Below are 27,784 nucleotides of genomic sequence, written 5' to 3'. Positions count from 1 at the left end.
GCTTTTTTTTTTTTGCAGGAAAAAATGAGTTCTCTTTTCCTTTCTTCCTTCTCTCCCTCCAAGACCTACTATTCTTGCTTATTCCTGTGATAAAAACAGTAAAGAAGGCTTTTGAGAATCGAGTAGGTGTTTGAAGAGGGGAGGGGAAGCATTTTTTACCAGTTCGGCCATCAAAAGGATCTGACAGGCGGGGATAAGATTTAAGAGAGCTGGAAGGAACACCTATGTCGGATGCATATGTGACTATATTATATGTTGAGATTCTAATCTAGGACCTTGAAAATCACGATTATTGAATTGTGAGGAAACAGGCATGCTGGGGGAAGGGAGTCTTTTCCTGCCCCCCCCCCCCCACCATTTGCTTCCATCTCCACCTGGAGGGAGCACCTCCCCTGCTTCTGCTTCTTTCCATTCCCTCTGCTAGCACCTGCCAAGAGACGAGGAGCATCTAATGGGGTTGGTCAGTGTGTTCACTGGACCCAATAAATCTTTAGATTTATTGTGGCTTAAAGCAGTGAACACGAGTCACCTGGGGACGCTGTTAGGATGAGATTCTGACCCGGCAGGTCTGAGTGGCATGAGCGTCTGCATTTCTAACAGTCCCTGGGTGATGCCCATGCTGGGGTGTGGGTGGGAAGACACACAGTGAAGATCAACTACTTAGGGGCAGGAACCAAAAGCTGGCTTGCCTCTTCCCCCTCCAAGAAGGCCAGCTAACTGTCTCCTCCCATCCTTTGTCACCTCTGCTGCTTGAGCAGGTCGTGCAGGAGGTAGGAAAGAGTTAAGGCTCCTTTCTCAGGGCCTCGGCGCATTGCTCTGTCCTGCGGGCACCGCTGAGCAAATGGAGACCAAGATTTAGATTTGGCGGAGAGGCAGAGGAGGCTGGAGTGGAGATGTCAAAACCAAGCTTCAGGCTGTATCAGCCAGGGTTACGTCAAGAATAGAAACCACTGTATTCCAGGTACGGCGAAAATTAGAGGTTGACACAGCCACGGGCAGGGCTGGAGGAGCAAACGTCCAAGAGGCCACCATTAGCCGTTTCACTTGCAGCACCAAGGGGAAGGTTCTCTTGAACTTCACCAGAAGGTGCTGTGAACCTCAGGACCCTCGGGGAAGCCCACACACCAGTCTCCATCTCTAGCAGCAAAGCCAGTGGTTCTCAAAACTTTCCCTGAGAGCTGCTTTGAACCCTGCAGCTGCGTCCAAAGATCAAGACCTGTTTTTCTCTTCCACTTTCCAGACCTCGCCCTCCTGCCCCTCCCTCACCGGCAGACTCCAGCCCAGAACCAGGCAGACAAGGGGCTTCTGGAAACTACTGTTTCAGGCTTCGCTGCAACGTCGGGGGGACCGTAGAAGGAGGTGGTGGTCATGCTGAGTTGGCAGAAGATAATGTAGCACGTAGGTCTAGGCGGCAGGATCGAGCCGAGCTTCGTCGTATCTGTAAGATGGTGCTTCACAGCCCAGAGGCTGTAGTTTATGTGGGCTGTACGCCCTCTGTCTTTACTCCTGGAATGACGGCATTCAGGTCCCTAGCAGGCACCCGATGCCACCTATCCAGTAGACCGCACATGACAATGACCCTGCAGCTCATGGCAAGCCCACACAGAGGTGTTACTCGGCGGAAAGTGCTTCACATCCCACCCTGATGAGCGAGGTGTGTGTTGCAGGGTTTTTGCAGTGCCGCCTCTCTGAGACTCCTAGACAACATCTTTACTTGGAACCCTCTGCCCAGGGTCCCAGAGCAAATGACAGGGAAGACCAGGGCAGAACAGAGGTGGCAGATGGGTGGCATTTAACACTGTCATGCCTCCTACAGAGAACGCATGGGCTGACACGTGTCACCTTCTGCTAAATGACTTTCAGTGTCCATATACTCCCCACCCTCCAGAGACCACCGTCCCTTGGTCAGCCGATAACAACGCAAAGCTAAACACCCCCACGCAGCTATAGCAACGGCAAAGCTTTAACACAGGCCGATGGCAAAAACAGATGCTGGGGAGAAACGCTGAGAATTGTTCGGCCAGCATCACCTCAGTGCTCTGGCATTTAGCTGGCGACCCTGGGCCTAAAGCCACTGTTTGCGAAGGCTGAGTGGGTGGCACTTAAAGGCTGGATTAGTTTTGGGGAAGACAGCCTACTGAGAGTGTGGGCGTTAGGGTCTCAAGCCCGCTGCCCGGGCTGGCAAGAAGAGGCAGCAGATGCCCCTTGGAAAGCCATGGCAGCCACGGTGTGTTTCTCTACCAGGCAGGCTGATGCGTGCCTCTATGGATTACGGAGTGAAGGATATCCCTCTTGCCAGCCCCTGTCCCCCGTAGGCACGGCAGAGAGGCTGTCCTTACCTTGGGAATTAGCCTGCAAGACCCCAATGCTGTCATCAAACTGCATAGATTTGATGTTGAGTGACGCCAAGATGCATTCCTTGTCCTGCAGCGAAGTATCATCAATATTATTCTGATTGGCTGACAGGATAACGCACATGTCACAGAGGTTGATGTTGACGGCCCTTAAATCAGCCCGACTTAACGGCGTACCCTTTGGCATAGAGGAAAGAGAGAAAAAAAAAAGGAGAAGCAAAAGTGAGACTGAGGGACAAGAGGGAAAGAGGGGGGAAAAGAATAAAAACAAATTAAAGATTGAGCTGGAGCTTTGGGAAATTATTTAACAAGCATCTTTTTTATGCCTTGACATTAAGCTGGCCTAACTACATTCAAGGGAATAGGAGCTGTGTGTTAATCTAAAGGGTAGTCTGTGCTGATGGCAGCATTTTAGGGTTGCTCTCGATACTCAATCAAGCTATTACTAACTAACGAGGGAGAGGAATTATGCCATGGTTCTATATCTTCTTCCTGCCTGGAAATTGTCTTGATTTAAGTAACTGTCCTCTGGCAACCTCTGGCTTTCAGAATGTAACGAGGGGGTGGCTTTCAAATGCCTGTTTATTTAATAGCAGGTCACTTCTGTCTCAGGCAAAAAGACAGCAGCTCCAACTAGAATTCCCAAGGCAGCCAAGAGGAAATAGCCAGGGAGCACAGTGTGATGAGGTGGGGCTGAATGTGGAGGATGTGGGAGCGAGTGGAATTAATGTGCATCTTGCAAAGGGGATACGGAAAGGGGTGACGCTTCAGGTATATGATTTGAATGCATATTTTCAGCAAGAGAAAAACAAGGAAATCACCTAACTGTCCAAGAACAGAAGCATGGTTAAATACACTATCAGATATAGATACAATGGAAGTCTATGTGGCAGGTAAAGGGATTGAAAGACCTCTCCGTGTAGGTATTGCCTTGGACGCATCTCAAGACAGAGGAGCGAGTGAAACAAATAAACAAAAAAAACAAGTTCTAGACAATTCAAAAAGTATGATTTCATTTATGTAAAAAGAAACCCACAGAACAGAACTACATGTGTATGAATGTGTTTATAAATGTACGCACACTCAGAGAGAAAAGCTCAGGAAAAGTACACACTAAACTAATAACTGTAATTGCCCCTGGGGAGGGAAACAAGATTGGGGGTGAAGGAAAAGTTTGCTTTTGACTTGATATACATCTGCGTTGTCTGAATATTTTATAACACGAACATACTTGTATATTACTGGAGTAATTAAACATAAATAAGCCAGTAAACAGATTTTTTAAAAAATCCCATAACAAACAAAAAACGGTGGAAAAAAATCCCCAGATCAAAGAGGTAATGACAGAGGCCAGGAATGCAGCCACTGGTAAAACAGAAGGGTTAGGATTGGAGGAGAGGGGCATGACCCCCACCTGCTCTGTGTCCTGGGGGTGGGGACCAGAGAAGAACTAATCAGGCCATCCCATGCGATAGGGCCCCAAGGGCATCATTCTGGAGTTCACCGCCAGCCACCAGCCTCCTTGATCCTCCAACCTGAATCCAGCTTCTGACTTGCCTTCATGGAGACCTGAGCTGTCTTCAGCTCACTGGCCGTGTAGGGAGAGGGTCTGTCAACTGCCTATGTCTCTGGATGCCTTCCTCTCGTTCTCCTTCCTGGAAAGGGGGCTTTGAGAAGATTGGACTTGGCTGCAGAGATCAAGCCCCTCAGCCCTCTTTTATGACTCGGTGGCGGTCATGATACTATTCCCAGCCTCCAAAACGTAACTGCAAAGTGGAATTATGGAGGGAGAGGCATCTAGTGCTACGGGGCTGGGAAGCTACTAATTCCAAGCTCCGGAGCAGGACCTTTCGAGAGAAGGAGAAGTCTCCCCCTTTTTACTGGGGTCTTTTGGTACAAAATAAGTCTGACCAACTTCCTGAATCATTTCACCAGTGTATAAGCCTCAGTTGCCTACATCCATATTCCTTTAATTCTCACCTTGTAGGGAATCCACCAGTAATTGTGATATAAGAAAATCCCTGCACAGCTGTACACGCATGATTTCAAAACTCAAGAAATACAAATGACATACATAGAAACACCTTGTGTTTCTCTGGGCTGGTCCTATATCTGGGGCCCTGTTTAAACAATGAAATATGTGGAGACATAGGTGAAGGCCCATTCTGTACCAATATGTTGTGTTCAAGTGTGATAAATTTTGGAGGGTTTGAAAAGGCCCTGCAGATAGGAGAACTCATTCATATAGATGCAGGCAGATGAGTAGATGTGTACAAGAGCATACAGAAGGAAACACACACAACAAATACACACAGAAAACATCACACCCACACCCACACACCCAACACTATACACATACACACATACAGAGACTCCTGTATCCCAGAAAACTAATAAGCTCTTTACAAAATACTTTTAGACCCTAGTCCATTGTTCCCAAGGACCATGTGGAAGAGCACATGTAGGAAAATAATCATGGAAATATGTAATCACAACTGTCATGTTTCTGAAATTAGGTATATATCTGTTTATGGTCTTTTATGTATATGACTATTTTTCTGCAGGTGACTATGTTTAACCACATGTGTTCACTAAGTCAGTGAATTTGGGGCCCAGCAGCCAAAAGATATCTGTCTATATTTTTCTCAATTCTTTATATATTTATTGAGTGTCCACTGCGCCAGGGATACATTAGGACACATGGTATTGATAGCTACGAATGGGCATTACTTGTGGATCGATTCTTATGTCCTCCTTATTGAATTATATTACTTGACCCTTCTTTTTCCATTTCCGAGGTTCTAGAAGCTGATAATAGAAATAACAAATTTCAGCTCTGTAAGTGGGAAAAAATCCAGACTTCTTAAAATATAGAATAAAATCTGTGTTCCTGAGTTTTAGGGATGTGAACTTCCAAGAAAGATGTTTGGAGTATAAGTGATACTTGCATAGATTTGTGACCTGGAGAACTATATCAAAGGTTGAAATGTACAGTGCTCTACAATTATTTGAAAGTTTATGGAAAATATATTGATTAACGATTGGGAAGTAGTTAGTTATGTGACTCCCAGATCACGTATCCCATGCCCTCTCATTAAATTGTGGAGTCCCAAATTGTTCCTTTTAGATTTGGGTCCTAGTGTTTTGTAATCAAGACCATCACATGCACACATGTGCACACATGTACACACACACACAATCTCATGAAAACATTACTGGGCTTCTAAATGACTGGGAGGGAGGGAGGGGTTGGCCAGCAGAAGGGGCTGGCCTTTTGTACAACAGAAATAAAGAACTCTGTTAAATGCATTTCGTTAAAAACAGAACATGGTAAAATAAGATTTCTCCAAGCATTCATAATGTCATAAATAAAGTGATATAAATAGTTCCTTATGTAAATTCTGCTGTAAGTGCTATAATATTGCAAAGCGCTGGGTTTGGGTAGGCAAGAGAGAGACTGTATAGACACTGATATGGTTAATACGTTTGATACCAGCTAAACTCCATGCCTGGTGAGTGACTGAACTTGGCTGCAAATCCCTTTTAATAGGGTCTCCCAGGGTTTGGATATTCGTAGACAGAGCATAGGGGAAGGGCTGAGTCCTCAGGTCCATAACCAGATGAAGAAGCAGAGGCATGATCAAAGCTACAACCACTCTATCCATCTGGGATTTTTCTTTTGTGAATGAAAAGAAGAAAAAAGCATTGCTAATGTGACCTTGGACTTACAGGCAATATGGACACTTTGGGGAAGTTATGAAGAGTCTCCCATTCCCGCTTGAGGTACTCGATGGAACCCACAAACACAATGTGCTTGAGCTCGTGGTAGTGAAAGTTGCTGGCACGGAGTGGCATCACCAGGTTCCGGAGGCCAATCAGGGCTGAACTGACATCGCCAAAGATGCAGACCACCACGTGGCCACTCAGGACGGTCATGGCGGCTTCACTTCGAGTCTGCCGGAGGGAGAAGGGCACAGGCATTGGAGAGATGGGGTTGTGAAAAGGACTGAAAAAATCACTTGTGTAAAATACCAAGTAAACAATTGCTGAGTGCTTACCATGTGCTATTATTTTTTTAATTTCTTCATGTTATATACATGCCATATATACTTATAATTAGAGTATGTGTGTATAAATTACATTGGTGGAATAAATACGTGCAAACATATATTCACACATATCACTACCTTCTCTGAGAAAAGATTTAAGGAAGATATGCCATCCATACATAAGAGCAGAACTTTCAGGGGGAAAATAAGAGGGAATAGCAATATTTATGTCATTCGGAAAAGGAAGTCTTAGTTTCCAGGAAATTGTTGATAAAATGAGCTGGCTTGTGTGCTTCTGTTGCTGAGATGATGATAAAACAGTCAGACCCCTGCTGGCCTCGGCTTGAGAAATGAGTTCCAAATTCTAGACTCATCGATGGGACCTCATAGGACGTCACTGCATCAGTAGGTAGAACACGATGTCCTGAGCCAGGGGCCGGCAAACTCTGGCCCATGGGCCAAATCTGGTCCACCGCCTGCTTTTTTATGGCCAGTGAGCTTAGATTGGTTTTTATGTTTGAAAATGGGTTGAAAAAAAATCAAAAGAAGCATATTTCATAATATGTGAAACTTATATTAAGTTCAAATTCCACCAAATTTTACTGCAACACGGCTAATCTTACGTAGGTATTGTCTGTGGCTGCTTTTACATTACCAAAGCAGAGGTGATTAGTTGTGACAGAGGCCGTATGGCCAGCAAAGCCTAAATTATTTATTATATGACCCTTTCCAGAGAGAGTTTGCCGACCAATGTCTACCGCTGCCTTGGGGTTTCCAGGAACATGACTGGAGTGGCCACCTGTGTTAAGTCATCAGAGGAAGACTCCCAAACAGCCACTAAAAGGATCAGAACAGCAAGGGCAACAAGGCCATGTCTTGCCCCAACTTCAGGCCTGTATTTACAAAGGAGACAAGTGAAGGAATACATCACCCCAGTTAGAGCTTCCCAGGAAATGCACCTGATTAGCTACTGCTGGCCCCACTGCTCACCGTGTTCATGCAGAAAGTAACACAGGAGGCCAGTGCTGGGCCTTTCTCTGCCTCTTTCTGGTCTGGTGCCTCCCATCTTGGCTTTCTTCCTCCCTTTCCACCCACTGCATGTCTGGATGGCCCCGTGTGGCTTACGATGCTTTTGGGGAGGCATATTAATGTCCCCTGCACATATCAAACTCTGCTCGATTTAATCCCTAGAATTGACCAGTGTATTGATTGTTTAAATGCCAATATTGCAATTCACGATAATGTCAGGGTTATTACAGTAACCCCCAAGGAGAGGAAGAAGCAAGCGTTCACTCCCTGATCGTTAGACTAAAGCAGGGGCTGTCACCATTATTGGTTTCTCTCCGCAACAGTACAGGGACATCTCAGACGGAGGCCATAAAAAATGTCTTATAAATAGTGACCAAGGAGGACCCACTAGGGAGTCACACCCCACATCACTGCTTCATGGATGGTGCCTGGAGTTAGTTATCTTGGCTGCATGGAAGTGTGTGTGCCTAGGTACCACCAGCAGAGGGTCAACCAGTTTTGTAATGTGCTGTGATGGGACCCCTGATTAATTTTAATTGACCGGTCATCTGGGAGGCTAGCTCCCTTCAGCAAGCCTGAGGAATACCAAGCGGGTCCCGAAATCTAGAATAGGAAGGTAGGGAAGGCAAAAATTAGCAGAGTGGCCAAGGCACAGGTGCTGACCACAGGAAATTAGATCTGGGGACCAACACACCAATCCTTAGACCGGCCACAGCAATATCACCTGGAGAACCTGGTAAAGATCCCAATTCCTGGGACTCAGCCTTGGGGAGACTGATTCTGCCAGGTTTAAGACGCAATAGAGAAACTGCTTGTGTGTGTATCTTGAGTTTCCTACACATTCTTCAAGGCCTAGTCCAAATGGGGCCTTAAGAGCCATAAACCCCTTCCAAGATCAACTGTTTGTATCCAATAAGACTTCCCCAGCCACTTAAACACATACTAGATTCAAACAGCACTTTGTGCCTTGTAACGCTTAGCTTTGAATATATTGTTTCCTGGTACGTTTGTATCTTTTAATTAGATGGTCATTTCCTCAAAATTACGGCCATCTCATGTTTTCTAACCCCCAAAGCAGATGGTATCCTGTGCCCAGAAAGCATCCTCATGTTGCTGGCTCTTCCAAGCATTCTCATCTCTGTGCAGGGTTACTTTAGAGAGGGCTTTTGGGGCCACACTGTCTAAACAGCACCTCCCAGTCCCTTTCTCGCCTATGACCTCACTTTATTTTCTTCATAGCACGTTATCAATATCTCAAATGTTATTACATATTCATTGCCTACCTGGAGATCTGGTCTTTGCCCCCACTGGAGCAGAAGCTCTATGAGACCAGTCAGGAGTTGTTGTACCCCCAGCAACAAGAACAGTGCCCAACATGTAATAGGTTTGTTATAAATGTTTTGTTAAATGATGTTATGTTTCAGGTGAGGGGAGTAGTAACTGGCCTCACTCAACCCTTTGGTGCTGGCAGGGGGCTCTGAACGTCAGTCAGCCATGCACTCCTCAGGATTATCTAGGCAAGCCATTAAAACCTTGGATCCCGCAATGCCAACCAAGCCTTTGACCTGTCCCCAGGTGGGTAACACCAGGATGAGTTTATATCCCTAGAGCAAAAGTGGGGCAGATACAACATCAGGATGTAGACACGTGCAGCAGCTTGGTGATGAAAACCATTTGCACTCCTTGGACGGGGGCTGTTTCCTAAGAATTCTGACTTTCTGTGCTTTTGTCTGTAACTTTCACACCTCCCAGACAGCCTCCAGCACAAAGCTGTATTGGTTCTTAATGCTCGATTATAATTAAATTGAGAAATCACACACACATTCAGATAAAACACAGGGAAAAATCTAATGGATTAGAGCACAAAGCCATTCTGAGGAACTGGAACAGTCCTTTCTTGGGAAGGGTGGCCATGACATCAGAAATGATAGGATTTTCCTGGTGGACATAAAGGAGCAGGCCACAGCAATCCGGGGATTAGAAAGCACAAGGGAGAAAGAACCTTTCCATCTGAACTTCCTGATTATTAATCCATTTTTCATGGATTAGCAAGACAATAAACGGTAGGAGATGAAGGCATTAAAGCTTAAAGCTCTTAATCGGACAAGTCTAAAGAGTGGAATGGATTGTAATCTATGCTGACATTCTTGGGACACACCAGAAGAAGCCCACTACTGCTACTGAGAGGAGTCAACCAGGAAATGGGGCTCTGAGCCCCAGCCTTCCCGAGGTGGACCATGGTCACCCTTGTCATCATCAGCAAATGTGATTTGCCTGCCTACATCGTGTGCTAAGAAGGATCGCAAATACGCAAATCAATTATCTAGAAGGATACAAGACACTGTTATAAACAAACGACCATACAGGTAGCATTCAGATTTCTTCATGGCATTTAATATATAATAATAATAATAACAGGTAAGTTTATGGAGTCCTATAAACTTACTAAAACGTATGGGTTTTAATCTTCACTACCATCCTATGAGTTAAGGTCATTCTCGTTCCATCTTCTTACACATAAGAGATATAGTGTAAAGAGCTCCAGTGACTCGTCCAAGGCCACACAGCTAATGGCACAGGCAGGCTCTGGCCCCAGAGCCATGTCCACAGGAGTTATGGTACATACTGTCTCCCATGATGCATTTCACACCCTATGGTAATGAGCCAATACATATTCAGTGATTGAACATTCCACTCGCAGGTCATGTTCTGCTGAGAGTTCTAGCTGTTTCAAGACATGTCCTGAATATTAAGTATAAAAATAATCAGGCGCAGGGACTATCACCCCACCATCCAGTTAGGAAAATCTCATTCCTAGTAGACATAATTTGGGACAGAAGCGGATGGCATCAATTCTGTAATCTGTCACTCACCAGGATGACTTTCTCTATCTCCTTGGGTGCACACCAGTGAAACATCCCAGTAGAGTCGTACTTCTTCACGTTGGAGTCCATGTTGTCAATCTGATCATTGCCGGGAATTAACAAGGGGTCATGCCTGGGGAGAAGAGGACAGGAAAACCGAAGTGGAAAATGTGATAAATTATAAATGGAAAGTGCCCCGTGCGTTACATCTCAGAGGAGATGAAAGGTGCAGAGGAAGTGGTTGTCACTGAAGGCCACTCTCTTGCTTGCAGAACCCATCCTTTGAAAGATAACTACCTCAAACCACCACCACCACCACCTCCTGGACACGCAGGTGACCTTTGTCGGGTAGTAATTCTGCCTTTCTCTCCTGTTCCCCTTTTTCTAAAATGGACTTCACATCATTTTGTGGATTTAGTCTCCCTTCTTATGGATGTCTCACTCCTTCTATTCTCCTTTTACCAGCTATCCGATCTCTCCATGAGACACACACACACACATGCACACACCCTCAAGTGTTGTTATTAGCATTGGCAATGAAGAGGAAGGAATAGGAATAGAGCCTCATGCTGACTGACTGACTGGCACGAGGACGGAAAGCCAATTACTCGCTCCTTCTGACTACAACTTCTGACGTGATGCTCTTCGCACTAAAAGCTTTAACAGGCTGCACTTTAAATATTTTAGCAATTTGCCCAATCAGATTTTGCTCTCCCTGGCTGAAGCCCTTTAAAGATTCAGCAGCATGTCACTTCAGAGCAGACTGACTACCAAATGCCCACATCTGGAATACATGATTTCAATACTAAACAACACCCTCTTTCCTTGCCTTGACAACTGTATTTGCACTCGCTGTCCAGTGATGCTCTCCCCTACCCCTACCTTCACCTCCCAACTGCCACACTCCTTAGATGAGAGCCTCAAGCTCAGAGGCATCTTAATAAACTTGTCTTGAATTCTCAGAGCTACAGTCACCCCCTCTTGCCTCGTTTACTGGAGGAAAAGAAAGATGCCTCTACAGAGGCCTCCCCGCCAGTGGATGGGCAGAGCCTTACCGATAACCTCAAGAACTACAATAGAATCAGGCAGCTCTAACAAGCTTACAGCACAAGAAATATAATCCCGCATCTTGGTCCACATCCATTGTCTAGATTCTATCTCTGATAGAGATTCTGCACCTCTATTTTCAGGGAGGCATTTGGGTTTCTACAAGAATAACTACATAAAATTAGGACAATGTCCCAGGCATAGTTGGCTATCTGTGCAGTGGAGCCATTTTCCCTGAATAATCTTGTCAATTCAAGATAGAAAATAAAAATGAGTTGAAATTCCAAAATTTACTGTAAAGTGATTTTACCTTTGAAACCATCTATTTCAAGCATTGAAGAGTGAACTTTATTTAGTTCTTAGTACTTCTTCCTCTGAAATTTCTCTGGTATTTCTCATTTGTATGTTCAGAACAAAGACAGTGGGATAGCAATCCCTCCTACATGGCCCAGAGACCTATTATTAAGTCTTCAGGATCTCTACCATGGCCCTCCTAATAGGCCTTCCAATCCCACTTAAGATGGGAAGACTCTCACTGCATTTATTTATTCCTGAGAATTTTCTTTTAGGCTACACCAAATGACAAATATCATGTGAAGCCATCCCGCAAAGTTATCTTCAATGAACACGCTAGATTACTATAGGAACTGTCATATCTGATCTTAAAAGGAGAAGAACAGTTAGCTCGGAACAACATCTCGGTAGATGGGTTGTTGGAATGTGAGAGGTGTTGTAAACCAGCAGGTCACCTTTCAAATACTGAGCTCCGTCAGAAATGCTAAAATAAAAAGGCACTTGCTGGTAAGAATGGGTCACAGATCAGGGCAAGATCAAATCTGAATATTTTTGTCCTTGAAGACTCTTTAAGAGTTCTATAGATATCCACGACCCACCATAAAGAAGAGGTCTGAGAAAATGAACAGACTGGACTCTTTCTTCCCAGCCCTAGAAGAATGTATTTCAGTTGGAAGCGGACCTTAATAAATTTGTCCTGAAGATACAGAGCCAGGTTGTTTATTGGTTGGAGAGGAGGTATTATCTCAGGGAGGTCTGAGACCTGCCCCCAGTGTATTCAGGATTTATATTCATATAATATTAGCAAGCAAGCAAATGCTGTAGTAAGCTGGCCAAAATTCCTGTCACAAAATACGTGCCTTGAGGGAGAGGAGATACATTTTGATTCCCTATCTTTCAGGGAAGCAATCATCCCTTGGTTACTCTGGCCTCCAACCCTCATCCTAGAAAAGTAAATAAGGTGGGAAGATGCCGAGTTAGCATCTCCCCACAACTAGGGCACCTGCCGGTCGCTGGTGGAGGACCCTGACACCCAAGGAGACAGGAGGAACCCCCAAATGAACTGGTAGGAGGTGGGGGGACTGAGAGGGGAGGAGAAGTGGAGGCCAGACAAGATTGGCACCCCTGAAGCCGGGGAGATCCGGAGAGGCAGGCGGGAGGGGCCCTCCGGAGGAGTGGGAGAGGAGCAGAGGGCGACTGCCCTGCCCACTCGGGCCAGGAAGCCTGCTGGGCCCCCAGGTGAGGTCCCCCGCCCTCTGAGACCAGGGGTGGGGGGTACGCCCGGGCCCCTGCTGTTCTGTTGAGCCTAAGCCCCGCCCCCCACAGCCCCCAGGGCCTTTTCCAGCCCAGTGGGTCCTGAGCCTTGGCCCCGCCCACCACCCAAACCTCACCCTTGCTTAGGCCCCGCTCTCCACAGCCAAGGTCCTTTCCCCCTTTTAAAATTTTCCTTTCCCTCCTCCTCTTTTTTACTATTGTGGTACTGTTGTACCTTCCGGTTGCTGATTCATCTATATTTTTATTTTTATATTCTTTCTAACATATCTATTAGTTGCCTAGTCTAATTTTATTTTTTACTTTCTTTCTTTTTCTAACCACCCCACATGGCTTGTGGGATCTTGGTTCATGAGCCGGGGGTCGGGCTGAAGCTCCTGCAGTGGGAGCTCTGAGTCCAAACCACTGGACTAACAGAGAACCTCAGACCCCAGGGAATATTCATTGGAGTGAGGGCTCACGAGGTCCTCATCTCAGCACCAAAACCCAGATCTACCCAACAGCCTACAAACTCCAGTGTTGGAAGCCTCAGGCCAAACAACCAGTAAGACAGGAACACAACCCCACTCATTAAAAAAAAAAAGTGAGATGGCAAAAAAATATGTCACAGGTGAAGGAGCAAGGTAAAAACCTATAAGACCAAATAAATGAAGAGGAAATAGGCAGTCTACCTGAAAAAGAATTCAAAGTAATGATAGTAAAGATGATCCAGAATCTCAGAAATAGAATGGAGGCACAGATTGAGAAAATAGAAAACAGAATATAGATAGAAAATAGAAAACAGAAATATAGATCAGTGGTACAGGGTAGAATGCCCAGAGATAAACCCATGCACATATGGTCACCTAATTTATGACAAGAAATGTTTAACAAAGATCTAGAAGAACTAAAGACCAAAGAAACAGATGAACAACACAATAACTGAAATGAAAAATACACTAGGAGGAACCAATAACAGAATAACTGAGGCAGAAGAATGAATACGTGAGCTGGAAGACAGAATGGTGGAAATAACTGCCAAGGAGCAGAATAAAGACAAAAGGTTGAAAAGGATTGAAGACAACCTCAGAGACCTCTGGGACAACACTAAACACACCAACAGTCGAATTATAGGGCCCTCAGAAAAAGAAGAGAAAAAGAAAGGGTCTCAGAAAATATTTGAAGAGATTATAGTTGAAAACTTCCCTAACATGGGAAAGGAAGTAGTCACCCAAGTCCAGGAAGCACAGAGAGTCCTATACAGGATATACCCTAGGAAAAACAGACCAAGACACATATTAATCAAAGTAACACAAATTAAATTCAAAGAAAAATATTAAAAGCAGCAAGGGGAAAACAAAAAATAACATAAAAGGAATCCCCATAAGGTTATCAGCTGATTTCTCAGCAGAAACTCTGCAGGCCAGAAGGGAGTGGCAGGATATACATAAAGTGATGAGAGAGAAAAACCTACAACCAAGATTACTCTACCCAGCAAGGGTCTCATTCAGATTCAATGGAGAAATCAAAAGCTTTTCAGACAGGCAAAAGCTAAGAGAATTCAGCACCAACAAACCAGCTTTACAATATATGCTAAAGAAGCCTCTCTAGGTGAGAAACACAAGAGAAGAAAAAGACCCACAAAAACAAACCCAAAACAATTAAGAAAATGGTAATAGGAACATACATATAGATAATCACCTTGAATGTAAATGGATTAAATGCCCCAACCGAAAGACACAGACTGGCTGAATGGATACAAAAACAAGACACGTATATATGCTGTCTACAAGGGACCCACTTCAGACCTAGGGACACATATAGACTGAAAGTGAAGGGATGGAAAAAGATATTCCATGCAAATGGGAATCAAAAGAAACCTGGAGTAGCAGTACTCATATCAGATAAAATAGACTTTAAAATAAAGACTGTTAGGGCTTCCCTGGTGGCGCAGTGGTTGAGAGTCCGCCTGCCTATGCAGGGGACACGGGTTTGTGCCCCAGTCCGGGAAGATCCCACATGCCGCGGAGCAGCTGGGCCCATGAGCCATGGCCACTGAGCCTGCGTGTCTGGAGCCTGTGCTCTACAACGGGAGAGGCCACAACAGTGAGAGGCCCGCGTACCGCAAAAAAAAAAAAAAAAAAAAGACTCTTACAAGAGATAAGGAGGGACATTACATAATGATCAAACAATCAATCCAAGAAGAAGATATAACAATTATAAATGTTAGGAGAACGTCAATACATATGGCAAATGCTAACAATCATGAAAGGAGAAACTGACAGTAACACAATAATAGTAGGGACTTTAACACCCCACCTACACCAATGGGCAGACCATCCAAACAGAAAATAAATAAGGAAACACAAGCTTTAAATGACACAACAGACCAGATAGATTTAATTGATATTTACAGAACATTCCACCCAAAACTGGCAGAACACACATTCTTCTCAAGTGCACCTGGAACATTCTCCAGGATAGATCACAACTTGGGTCACAAATCAAGCCTCAGAAAATTTAAGAAAATTGAAATCGTATCAAGCATCTTTTCTGACCACAACTCTATGAGATTGGAAATCAGTTACAGGAAAAAAAAATGTAAAAAACACAAATACATGGAGGCTAAATGGTGTGCTACTAAATAACCAAGAGATCACTGGAAAAATCAAAGAAGAAATTAAAAAATACATAGAAACAAATGGCAATGAAAACATGACAATCCCAAACCTATGGTACACAGCAAAAGCAGTTAGTTCTAAGAGGGAAGTTTAGAGCAATTCAATCTCACCTCAAGAAACAAGAAAAATTGCAAATAAACAATCTAACCCTACACTAGAGAAAGAAGAACAAAGAAAACCCAAAGCCAGTAGAAGGAAAAAAATCATAAAGATCAGAGCAGAAATACATGAAATAGAAATGAAGAAAACAATAGCAAAGATCAATAAAACTAAAAGCTGGTTCTTTGAGAAGATAAACAAAATTGATAAACCATTAGCCAGACTCATCAAGAAAAAAAGGGAGAGGATGCAAATCAACAGAATTAGAAATGAAAAAGGAGAAATCACAACTGACACTGCAGAAATACAAAGGATTATAAGAGACTCCTACAAACAACTACACACCAATAAAATGGACAACCACAAAGAAATGGACAAATTCTTGGAAAGGTACAATTTTCCAAGACTGAACCAGGAGGAATCAGAAAATATAAACAGACCTATCACAAGTAATGAAATTGAAACTATAATTAAAAATCTTCCAACAAACAGAAGTCCAGGACCAGGTAGCTTCACAGGCAAATTCTATCAAACATGTAAAGAAGAGCTAACACCTATCCTTCTCAAACTCTTCCAAAAAATTTCAGAGGGAGAAACACTCCCAAATAATTTCTACAAAGCCATCATCACCCTGATGCAAAAACCAGAAAAAGATATCACAAAAAAAGAAAATTATACACCAATATCACTGATGAACATAGATGCAAAAATCCTGAACAAAATACTAGCAAACAGAATCCAACAACAAAGAATCATACACCATGATCAAGTGGGATTTATCCCAGGGATGAAAGGACTCTTCAATATATGCAAATCAATCAGTGTGATACACCACATTAACAAATTAAGGAATAAAAACTATATGATCATCTCAATAGATGCAGAAAAAGCTTCTGACAAAATTCAACACCAATTTATGATCAAAACTCTCCAGAAAATGGGCACAGAGGGAACCTACCTCAACATAATAAAGGCCATATATGACAAACCCACAGCAAGTATCATACTCAATGGTGAAAAACTGAAAGCATTTCCACTAAGATCAGGAACAAGACAAGGATGCCCACTCTTGTCACTCTTATTCAACATAGTTTTGGAAGTCCTAGCCATGGCAATCAGAGAAGACAAAGAAATAAAAGGAATACAAATTGGAAAAGAAGTAAAACTGTCACTGTTTGCCTATGACGTGATACTATACATAGAAAATCCTAAAGATGCCACCAGAAAACTACTAGAACTAATCAATGAATTTGGTAAGGTTGCAGAATACAAAATTAATGCACAGAAATCGCTGGTATTCCTATATACCAACAACAACAACAAAAAAAATCAGAAAGAGAAGTTAAGGAAACACTCCCATTTACCATCACAACAAAAAGAATAAAATACCTAGGAATAAACCTGCCTAAGTAGGCGAAAGACTTGTACTCAGAAAACTATAAAACACTGATGAAAGAAATCAAAGATGACATAAACAGATGGAGAAATATACCATACCATGTTCTTGCACTGGAAGAATCAATATTGTGAAAATGACTATACTACCCAAAGCAATCTACAGATTCAAAGCAATCTACAGATACAATGCAATCCCTACCAAACTACCACTGGCACTCTTCACAGAATTAGAACAAAAAATTTTACAATTTGTATGGAAACCAAAAGACCTCGAACAGCCAAAGCAAACTTGGGAAAGAAAAACAGAACTGGAGGAATCAGCTCCTCAAGTTTGAATTACACCACAAAGCTACAGTAATCAAGACAGTATGGTACTGGCACAAAAACAGAAATATAGATCAGTGGTACAGGGTAGAATGCCCAGAGATAAACCCATGCACATATGGTCACCTAATTTATGACAAAGGAGGCAAGAACATAAAATGGAAAAAAGACAGCCACTTCAATAAGTGGTGCTGGGAAAACTGGACGGCTACATGTAAAAGAATGAAATTAGAACACTCCCTAACACCATACACAAAAATAAACTCAAAATGGATTAGAGACCTAAATGTCATGCCAGACACTATAAAACACTTAGAGGAAAGCACAGGCAGAACACTCTGTGACATAAAACACAGCAAGATCCTTTCTGACCCACCTCCTAGAGAAATGGAAATAAAAACAAAAGAAACAAATGGGACCTAATGAAACTTAAAAGCTTTTGCACAGCAAAGGAAACCATAAACAAGACAAAAAGACAACCCTCAGAATGGGAGAAAATATTTGCAAATGAAACAACAAAGGATTAATCTCCAAAATATACAAACAGCTCACGGAGCTCAACATCAAAAAAAAAAAAAAAAAAAAAAAAAAAATTCAATTTAAAAAATGGGCATAAGACCTAAATAGACATTTCACCAAGGAAGACATACGGATGGCCAAGAGGCACATGAAAAGACGCTCAACAACACTAATTATTAGAGAAATGCAAATCAAAACTATAATGATACCTCATGCCGGTCAAAATGGCCATTATCAAACAGTCTAGAAACAATAAATGCTGGAAAGGGTGTGGTGAAAAGGGAACCCTCCTGCACTGTTGCTGGGAATGTAAATTGATACAACCACTATGGAAAACATTATGGAGGTTCCTTAAAAAACTAAAAACAGAACTACCATGTGACCCAGCAATCCCACTACTGGGCATATACCCTGAGAAAACCATAATTCAAAAAGAGACATGCACCACAATGTTCACTGCAGCACTATTTACAATAGCCAGGACATGGAACCAACCTAAATGTCCACTGACAGATGAATGGATAAAGAAGATGTGGCATGTATATACAATGGAATATTACTCAGCCATAAAAAGAAAGGAAATTGAGTTATCTGTAGTGAGGTGGATGAACCTAGAGTCTGTCATACAGAGTGAAGTAAGTCAAAAAGAGAAAAACAAATACTGTATGCTAACGTATATATATGGAATCTAAAAAAAAAAAAAAAAATGGTGCTGATGAACCTAGTTGCAGGGCAGGAATAAAGATGTAGACATAGAGAATGGACACAGGGTGGGAGGGGGAAGCTGGGGCAAAGTGAGTAGCATCGACATATATACACTACCGAATGTAAAATAGTTGGCTAGTGGGAAGCAGCTGCATAGCACAGAAAAATCAGCTCGGTGCTTTGCGATGACCTAGAGGGGTGGGATAGGGAGGGTGGGAGGGAGGCTCAAGAGGGAGAGGATATGGGGACATATGTATGCATATGGCTGATTCACTTTGGTGTACAACAGAAACTAACACAGTATTGTAAAGCAATTATACTCCAATAAAGATCTATTAAAAAAATGTTTCCTACTGAAAAAAAAAAAAAGTAAATAAACAAGCCTGATGATCAATTGTCCCTCAGTGAAAAGAAAGAAAGACAGCTTTTTAAATGTCAAGCCTCATTAACTAGGGCAGAGATTTGGGTACACCAGGTGTCATTTGACACTAGGGCTGTAAGCCAGGATTTGCACTGGAACATCTAGAAGCCTCAGGGAAGTCTCAGTGGTAAGCCACGCTGCACTCCGTACTTCCTGCAAGCCTCTCAGCCTGCCCCGCATCCTTTAAATATAAGTCATCCAGGATGTCACTAAAAGGGGCTGATCTGAAGACTGTCAAAAACCTCCCTGAACAAAGATATTTCCGTTTCTGATCAGCCATGGTACCTGAAATTTGAACTTTGGTTTCTTGAATCAGTAAAGCAATCAATAAACGGGAATCCCCTCTTCTGTGCCGGGAATGGAGGATACCGCAATGTGGAAGGTACAGTCCCTAGTCAGAGAGTTATAATACAGCGAGCAAGAGAGAAAATGTCCATCAACGGTTGTGATACACTGTGGTAAGTGTTATAGCAAAGTGAATGTACAAGGTGGTCTGAGAACACCAGGAAAGCTGTGCATTGCCTGGTATTTGAGTAACATCAAGAAAGGCTTTGCAAAGGAGATAACTTTTTTTTAATTTTATTTTTATTTTGTGGTACGCGGGCCTCTCACTGTTGTGGCCTCTCCCGCTGCGGAGCACAGGCTCCGGACGCGCATGCCCAGTGGCCGCGGCTCACGGGCCCAGCCGCTCCGCGGCATGTGGGATCTTCCCGGACCGGGGCACGAACCCACGTCCCCCTGCATCAGCAGGCGGACTCTCAACCACTGCGCCACCAGGGAAGCCCAGAAGATAACTTTTGATCTGAGCCCTGAAAGGTAAGGAGGAATCTCAGCATATTATAGTCATGACCCACTAGGAGCCGTTCAGATGATTGAGACCCAAAAGAAAAGAGCCAAAGAAAGGCACCCCAACCCATGGTTGGAGATGCCGTATTGCCTGACCTGAGGTACAGAAGACCTGAGCTGCCCTCAGATGTGCGATGGGAGTCAAGTGGAAGAGATGGATTCGACTGATTATGACCAATGGAGCTCAGACTAGGGATTTAGATAGAGCCAAACTCCAGTTTCCAGAAAGGAAGAACGTTTCCTTACAAATGGAAGGTATTTTAAAAATGACATGGGTTGTTTCCCAAGGCAGTGGATTTCTCATCATTTGAGACATTCCTGAGGAGCTGTGAATATAGATCGGATTTCATTATAAATTTCATTATAAATGTTGGGTGACCTTTAAGGACTTTTAAGGACTGTTCTCTCAATGAACGAGTGCTGACTGGAAGGATTTTGGAAATACTGAAACACTGTTGGGTATCAAAAGGCTGGAGGGCATGGAGTAAGCATAGAAAAGTTGTTTTGGGAGCAAAGACGGGAGATAAGAAGCACTGAAGACTGATTACTAGAACTGCTTCTCATTAACTAGATTCACTAGACGTCTGGGAGGAAGCTTGGAACCTGATTGATTTCAGCAACAGGAGCGTCACTAGCTACTTTGGGCCAGACAGGATACATTTCTTTGCCATGTCTGTTCCTGTAGCAACGTAAGTGCCACAGGCTGGCGTAGGCTACTTGTCTACAGGAACCTCTCCTTCTAAATTGGACTTTGTATTAATAGGAGAAAGCCCAAGCGCTTGCCGTGGAGCACAACAACCAATAGTGCTTTGGTTGGGGGGGGGGGCGGGGGGGAAGGAGGGCCATCAGAAACCTCCCTGAACAAAGTATCCCAACATTATCAGTTTACAGAACAACAAAGAGAATCACTTTCACGGGCTCTCGGACAACTCCTTAAAGATTTACTTGGAACCGAGGCCCAATACTAGATATTGCCTTTCACATCTTAACTATTTTATATATTTCCTCAACTCAGAAAGTAATCCCAACTCCCCCAGAATGGACCATAATTGATTCAAGGCTCATTTGCCACTTACCACTTAGCCAACGTACAAGCCTTATTTTAGGGTAAAACTATGAGGTGAAGTGTATCTGCCGTGTAGTTGTTATGGTCTGAATTGTATCCCCGCCCCCATAAAATTTGTATGTTGTAGTCCTAACTCCCAGGATCTCAGACTGTAACTGTATTTTGAGATATGGTCTTTAAAGAGGTAATTCAGTTAAAATGAGGTCATTAGGGTAGGCCCTAATCCAATATGACTGTCGTCTTTATAAGAAGAGGAAATTTGGGCACAGACATGTACAGAGGGAGGATGATGTGAAGTCATGGGGAGAAGATGGCCATCTACCAGCCAAGGAGAGAGGCCTGAAACAGATCCTTCCTTTGAGGCCTCAGAAGGAACCAACCCTGCCAACAGCTTGGTCTTGGACTTCCAACCTCCAGAACCGTGAGAAAATAAATGTCTGTTGTTTAAGACACTCAGTCTGTAGTACTTTGTTACGGCAGCCTGAGCAAATTAATACAATAGTGCACCTCAAAGAAAAACGGGCACAACGTACCAGATGTCACTCCACTGATGACCCTGGCTGTCCTTCTTGCACCTTAGGGCTCAGCTGTTCATTTAAAGGAGAAAAGCATCCTGCCATCAGTTTAGGAATACATGGAAACATACCAGAAAGACACAGTATCTTCATGAAAGAGTTTGGGTCACATACGTACACAATTGGATCTGCTCTATCTGGAAGGAAACTTCTCCCCCAGTCTTTAACTTGCATTTGAGGATCAATACTTATGACAGTCCAACCAAAGAAAACAAGAAACCCGGACACTAGCCAGTTAATTTGTTCAGTGGAACCAAGAGAGTTGACCCCCCAAGGGAGTGTTTGGAAGTGGATACCACTGAGGGCAGAAAACCACCTATTTCTTTAGTGATTAAGTATACTGGCTCCAGAGCCAAAATGTCTTTCATCAGGTTTTGGCTCATCTACTGCTTGCTACATTGTGCCTTGCCTCAGTTTCTTTATCTGTAAAATGGGAATGTTAAACATCATCATTAGTTAATGGATTCAATTTGAGGGTTGCCTGAGTAGACATGGCATGCACTTAGCACAGAACTTGACACAGAGCAGGCCCTCAATAAAGGTTAACTACTGTTATTATTATCATTCTTTTATTCTTTGCTTAGAACTCACTTATATATTTGTAGCTGTTACAATGGTGAAAGGAGACAGGAAACAGAAAGTGGTTCAATAATAAAGGTGTGGGGTTCTCCTACTATTACTTTGACTACTAGACTACCACTACTACTACGGTTGCTACTAAGATGACTAGCCATCATGGGTTGAGCTCTTATAAATGTTGCTGCGCTAAAACTTTTACCTACATTTTGTGATTTACTCATCACAATGATACTTACAGGTAATTTCTGTTATTATCACCCACTGGTACAGATGCGAAAGAGAGTGGATAAGTAATGTAGAGAAGACAGTTAGTGGGAAGAGAACACTGCTTTGCCCAGAGAGGTCTTCTTAACTGGAAGTCAGTGCAGCGTGGCCCCCATCTTACCCCCTCCCACTTGCAGGAGGCAGCTGGATCGTGCTCATTCCCCACTGCAGCGCCCCAAGCCACAGTGCCCTCTACGTTGCAAAAAAGAAAAGCAGCATGGCGGGCATTTATGAAATGCACAGCTGGTGTGAATTATCAGTAGAAAATTTCCCCATGAGTCCCCGTCAGGACAATGTGCTAAGGAGAGCCTCAATAATCAACTAAGGCTGGGTGAGTTTTTGTCTTGTCCCAATATCTGAAGACTCCATTTAGGAATACCCACATTTTTATAACAACCGAGGAGCTCCAGTGAGCTAAATTTTTCATAGCTATGCTTCTTGAGTCTCAGCTCATACCTCCAAAGTCCGCAGCTAGATATTAAGCATACCTCACTTCAAGAAAAGAATAAAAAGATCATTGTTTTGAGGGTCTGCGGAGCAAGGAATGCCGCTTGCCATCAATTAATCTCAGGAAGTGAACTAAATGCCCAGCTACAGCAGACACACAAAAAGCTTGCCTTGAAGACAACAGCCTAAAGCAAAACCACAAATCTCTTTTCTAGCAAACCTGCTGTGAAGAAGGTGGCATTATATTTTAAAGAGCACAGTTCCTCTTGGAGGAAAATTCGAATTCTTTTGTGTGGCAGTGGGTTCGATGCTGGACTTCAGAAATTTACATTAAAGTACAAGTACAAACCAAACCAAACCGACAAACAAAAGGTATGAAAGAGGAAAGTTACCAAATGGTTTTAAAATTGCATCCTTTCCCTTGCATCCTTCCCATGCTCATCACATGATAAGGCCCTTCCTATCATTACAAGCGTCCCATCTAGACTGAGGCCATCTCTGCAGAAGTCTCCCTGGGAAACGGGAGGCTTGATAAAATTGGGCCATTTCTCATGCCTCTGCAGGCCTTTCACCCCACTGGCAAAGACTGATTTTACTGAGTATCTGTTATGTCAGGCACCATAGTAAGGGTACCAGAACGCTTCTGAAGCCTCCCGGTTTGCTTCAAATATTCCTCCTGTGCTGTCCTCCTCCATAACCTCAGAGACGGACGTGGCTTTCCCCTCCTGGGAGCCCTTAACAGAAGTAAGATGCTCTTTCAGAGATAATGATTTGCACAACTGTCTTATCCATTAGCTGGTGATGTTCTTCAGGGCAGGGAACTCCTGTTTTACTCTTCCACACATTTCCAGAACCCCGCAGAGGACCCAGTAAACAACCAACTACCAAGAGAAGCTGATGAATGATCTCTGGTCTCTGAACATCTCAAATCATTCAACAGAAACTCCCCCAGACCCTCTATGCAGACCAGAAAAAGTGTCCAGTGAGAGCCCCTTCGCCTTTGACATCTTGTGACCATTTGTTTGACGAACAATCAAGGCTCTTGCGCTGTTTCTCCGCTTTACAGGGACAGTACTTGAAATTAGGGCATCGTGATCGGAAGGAAGGGAGACTCTGTAGTATGTCTCTAACCAGTCAGGCTGCCTGGAATGTGCCTGAAGCCAGCTGCTGTAACTGATCAGCAGACAGGACTCGTGTCTGATGTACAATGCGGTCAACACAGCTGTTTTTAACAACTGTTTAGTGCTCCAGTGCCAGGGCTGAACATTTCTGTGAGAAGGGTCCCCATCACGTGAAGCTCCTCCCACGGCTCTGATTCCCGTAAGCGGTGGTTCTCGAAGCATGACCCCACACCAGCTGCCTCAGCATCACCTGGGAGCCTGAGAGAAACGCAGTTCTCCAGCCCAGCCCAGACCTACTGAATCAAGCTGTATCAACAAGGTGCTTCAGATGATCCTGACGCTGAAATTTGAGGATCACTGCTGTAAAGCTTTGCCCAAATGGACAGGCTTTGTGGTTCGAGGCAATCCTACCAAAGTTAGCAACTATCTGCAACATACGGACTGGAAGGCTGTGGTTCTTTTCAACGAGGCCGGGATCAGAGTGAGGCCATCGAGGGGCCTCGGTGCAAAACGGAAGGGGGCACCTCACATGCCCCACTGTAGTCCTGGCCCTGTTATTCAAATGGAGAATGCAGCTCTGGTGACCAAAGTGTACCCAGGTCACCTGCTCTGACTCTCGCTCTGTGACTCTCTGGAACTTGAGGGGTTGTGTCAACACTTGATAGAAATTTCTAACCTGGAAGCCACGCAAATGACTCTCTCTTGCTGACGTCTACCTCCAAGAGCTAATCAGCAAATAAACCAGCATAGAAAAGCAAATGAAATATTCTTTCTTATAGAGTGCAATGCTTATAATTCAGTTTTCCACCCTCCTTGCTTCCCATCGCTTCTTCCACTCCACAGAAGACAACGTCGCAGGCAGTAGCTAAGTCCTTAGTGCAACGTTCAGGAGCCGCAGGTCACATGCATGGGTCTCTGGCTGCAGCAGCCACAGGAGACCGGAGGGGGTCTCAGGGGGTCTCAGGGGGTCTCCTCAAAAGGGCCCATACTTAGGTTTTCAGCACCGTAAATGGTTCTGACTCAACGGATCCGCTTCTTTCTTGGGTGCATTTTATTTCTGGGTGAATTCTATTTCCTGCTAGGTCGCAAGGATCCTGACTTCGGGATTCTGCCCTAACTCATCCTTCAAAGCTGCCTCCACTGTCCTATGTAATGCTCGTCTCTCCTGAGACACGGCTGTCCCCTACCCCCACCCCCATCTCCCCGAGGTGGCCAACCTTGGAGCCACCTTGAGAAAACCTTCAGGCCACACTGGCCAAACTTTCTGTATCTCTCTACTTGCATTTTTTTTTTTTCTTCTGTCCAACAAGGAAACAATCAAGAACTGCTGCTCCCTAGTATGTCATCTCTTGCTAGACAGCCACCGTCCTCAGAGCAAGAAGGAAATTACTGCCTTTATTTATATCTGGGAGACCAGCTGGGAGAGCTGACTGTTCTTCAGTCCTGGAGGAGAGTGGACAACACGCTTCTGAAATGAGGGGACAGGATAATGACCCTCTGCTGTGTATGCAATGTGTCCACGGACCTGTGTCAAATCCACCAAGCCTTGGGATGACGAGACCCACCACTTCTTTCTTCTGCAGTCCCTTGAGGGCCTGTCATTTGCTATGTGTTTGTGCATTAAGAGGTGAACTTACTGAGCTGAGCTGTCCTGGCCTTCCTTCTTCATTCTGCCCAGCGAAAGAGACTGGGAGAGTGGCATTCTGTCCCCAACTCTGAGTGGGCTCAGGCCACTTTGCCATTTTCTATTACTACAACCTTTCAAGCTGGCAGTCCTAACAAAAAGACCCCGTGAGAGGTAGGCATCAAAAGGGAGAGGCTGGGACTTAACAAGCAGATGAGTTTATTTCATTTAATGATCAGTTAGGGCCCAAGAGGATAATCTGTTTTACTCCAATCATATTTCCACTCTGATTCAGAAAACAAATATCTAATGTTTCCTGGGCCTTATGACACGAAGCTCCTTTCACAGCATTCAATATCTGTTTTTAGCGCTGTCAGTTATCCTTGCTAGCCCGGCTGGGGGCTATCTCTTTGTGTAGAGCGTCCACCCGACACATCCTGGGTAAATCCTCATAGCCCGTGGTATCTTACACCAAGTCCCCTCTAGCACCTGAGGGAAGAGGCGTTACTGTCATTATGTCAGGAATGCTGTGTGTCCTTCTTGGGAAGACTGTTGAGCCCACGTCTGGTCCATTATTCTGAAGCAGACCCTGAACGGTTTGGTACCCAGAGGTACCACGGGTCTCCAGAAGGCACTGATGGAGGGTTCTAAACCCGTCCTTATACTTTCATCAGTGATCCTCCCAAAACACAAGTTAGGGCACTGCCTCCTCAAAAACCAGCAAGGTTTTGGCCTATGACAGGAAAGGCCTAATATTTTCAACTCCAGTTATGCAACTCCAAGGACGCCTTTCTCCAGTCACATCAAGCCACCCGCGATGGCCTGAGCACTTTCCTATTCCCCTCATCGGGCAGAAGAATGAAGCAGTAAACAATATGGGTTTGGAAACCAAACCATCTGGGTTCAAATCTTCCCAGTTAGGTAAGACTGACTAGATTTACTACTCTTCACATCTCTGTGACTCGATTTCCTTATCTGTAAAATGGACGAGAGCGCAATCCCTCCTCCTGGAGCTGTAGTTAGGATTCCATGGATTAACAGGCCTAACGCTCTTGGAACGATGCCTGGCGCCTAGTAAACGAAGGACAAGGGTGGCTAGTGCTATTAGTCGAGCATTCTCCACATCCTTCACAACCCAGGCTCAGCCTCCCAGACCAGAGGTAATGAGGGCACCCTCCGCTCCCACAGCCCAGGCTGGTAGGTCTCTGCTCTGTCCTTATTCCGTTTTGCTGTATACGCGTGTCTGTCTCCCACATCAAACCGTCAGCATTTTGAAGACATGTAACCCATGTAACTTGAGGAGTGTAATCTATCTTACTTTACACCCCTCAAAGACCTTCCACAACATCTTGAGTGCGGTAGGCTCGCTCTAAACATTTCCCAGAAACGAATTAATCTGAGAAAAGAAACAGAAGCAGGCAGCTAAAATGCATAACCTTTCGGGCTGCATTTGAGGACACAGTGTGGGAGCCTGGGCATCTCCCCCATTACCATCTACCCACTGAAGACATAGTCTCAGCGGCCAAAAAGCATCTGTGAAGGGAACTACTCGAAGGTGGTTGTGAGAAGAACCAAATGTGACAGTAGCTGGGGCCGGGATTTAGGAATCCAAGAATCTCCTTCAACTGGAGTCAAAATGGTGTCCAATGAACTTTCTTTTTCCTAGAGAGTGTTTCTAGACAGATTTCACTAGAGAGTCAATGGGGTCTGGGAGGCCGCCAAATTAAGAGCCCTTGACTTAGCTATTCAGAGACAAAGTTCCTGCCCTCTAGAGCCTCACGACTGAAGGAAGACAGAGCCTTCCTGACAGGGCGCAAACCCACTGAGTGGGGAGAACGGGGCAATAGGTGCTTGGCGATTTTAGAGGAAAACTAGCAGAGGCTCCTTAAATAATTCCCTGTGAAGAGACCCACAGGGAGATGAATACAGGGCCCCGGTTAACTCCTCAGCCTGCTCCTTTGTAGGATTTGAAGCCAAAGGTCTCTATTGTGACACACAGACCCCTGGCCTGGAGCACAGACGCTCACCGTTTGGCTCAGTCTGGCTGTGAGGGGTGTTCTCTGTGTCAGGGTAACTACAAAACATACGGCCTCAGGATCCAGACACACAAAGCGAGGCAGTTCATCGAAGGATTGTGCAGAGAGTTAAGCGACACTTACAAACCAGGGTAGACCCTGCTACCAGAACAAAGGGGAGACAAAGACCGTTACTGCAGAGTCCCTGTAGC

At 44.3% G+C, this 27,784-nt stretch overlaps 1 protein-coding gene across 22 annotated transcripts in view; it reads right to left on the bottom strand.

The window, feature by feature from the left end:
* KCNMA1 (potassium calcium-activated channel subfamily M alpha 1) overlaps positions 1-27,784 on the bottom strand; it is a gene marked incomplete at both ends in the record, with an annotated part of 741,342 nt that overhangs the window by 64,582 nt on the left and 648,976 nt on the right. For all 22 annotated transcript variants that reach the window (XM_082854819.1, XM_082854826.1, XM_082854808.1 and 19 more), the window contains 3 exons: positions 2,340-2,532; positions 6,084-6,308; positions 10,306-10,429. In XM_082854819.1, coding sequence (XP_082710945.1) covers positions 2,340-2,532; positions 6,084-6,308; positions 10,306-10,429 — 542 coding nt within the window. The remainder of the gene's footprint in view (positions 1-2,339; positions 2,533-6,083; positions 6,309-10,305; positions 10,430-27,784) is intronic.

The sequence above is a fragment of the Leucopleurus acutus genome, assembly GCF_964270905.1.
Source record: "Leucopleurus acutus genome assembly, chromosome: 14".
Classification (NCBI taxonomy): Eukaryota; Metazoa; Chordata; class Mammalia; order Artiodactyla; family Delphinidae; genus Leucopleurus; species Leucopleurus acutus.
The sequence above is the reverse complement of the archived record's forward strand: the minus strand, read 5'-3'. Positions and strand labels throughout refer to the sequence as shown.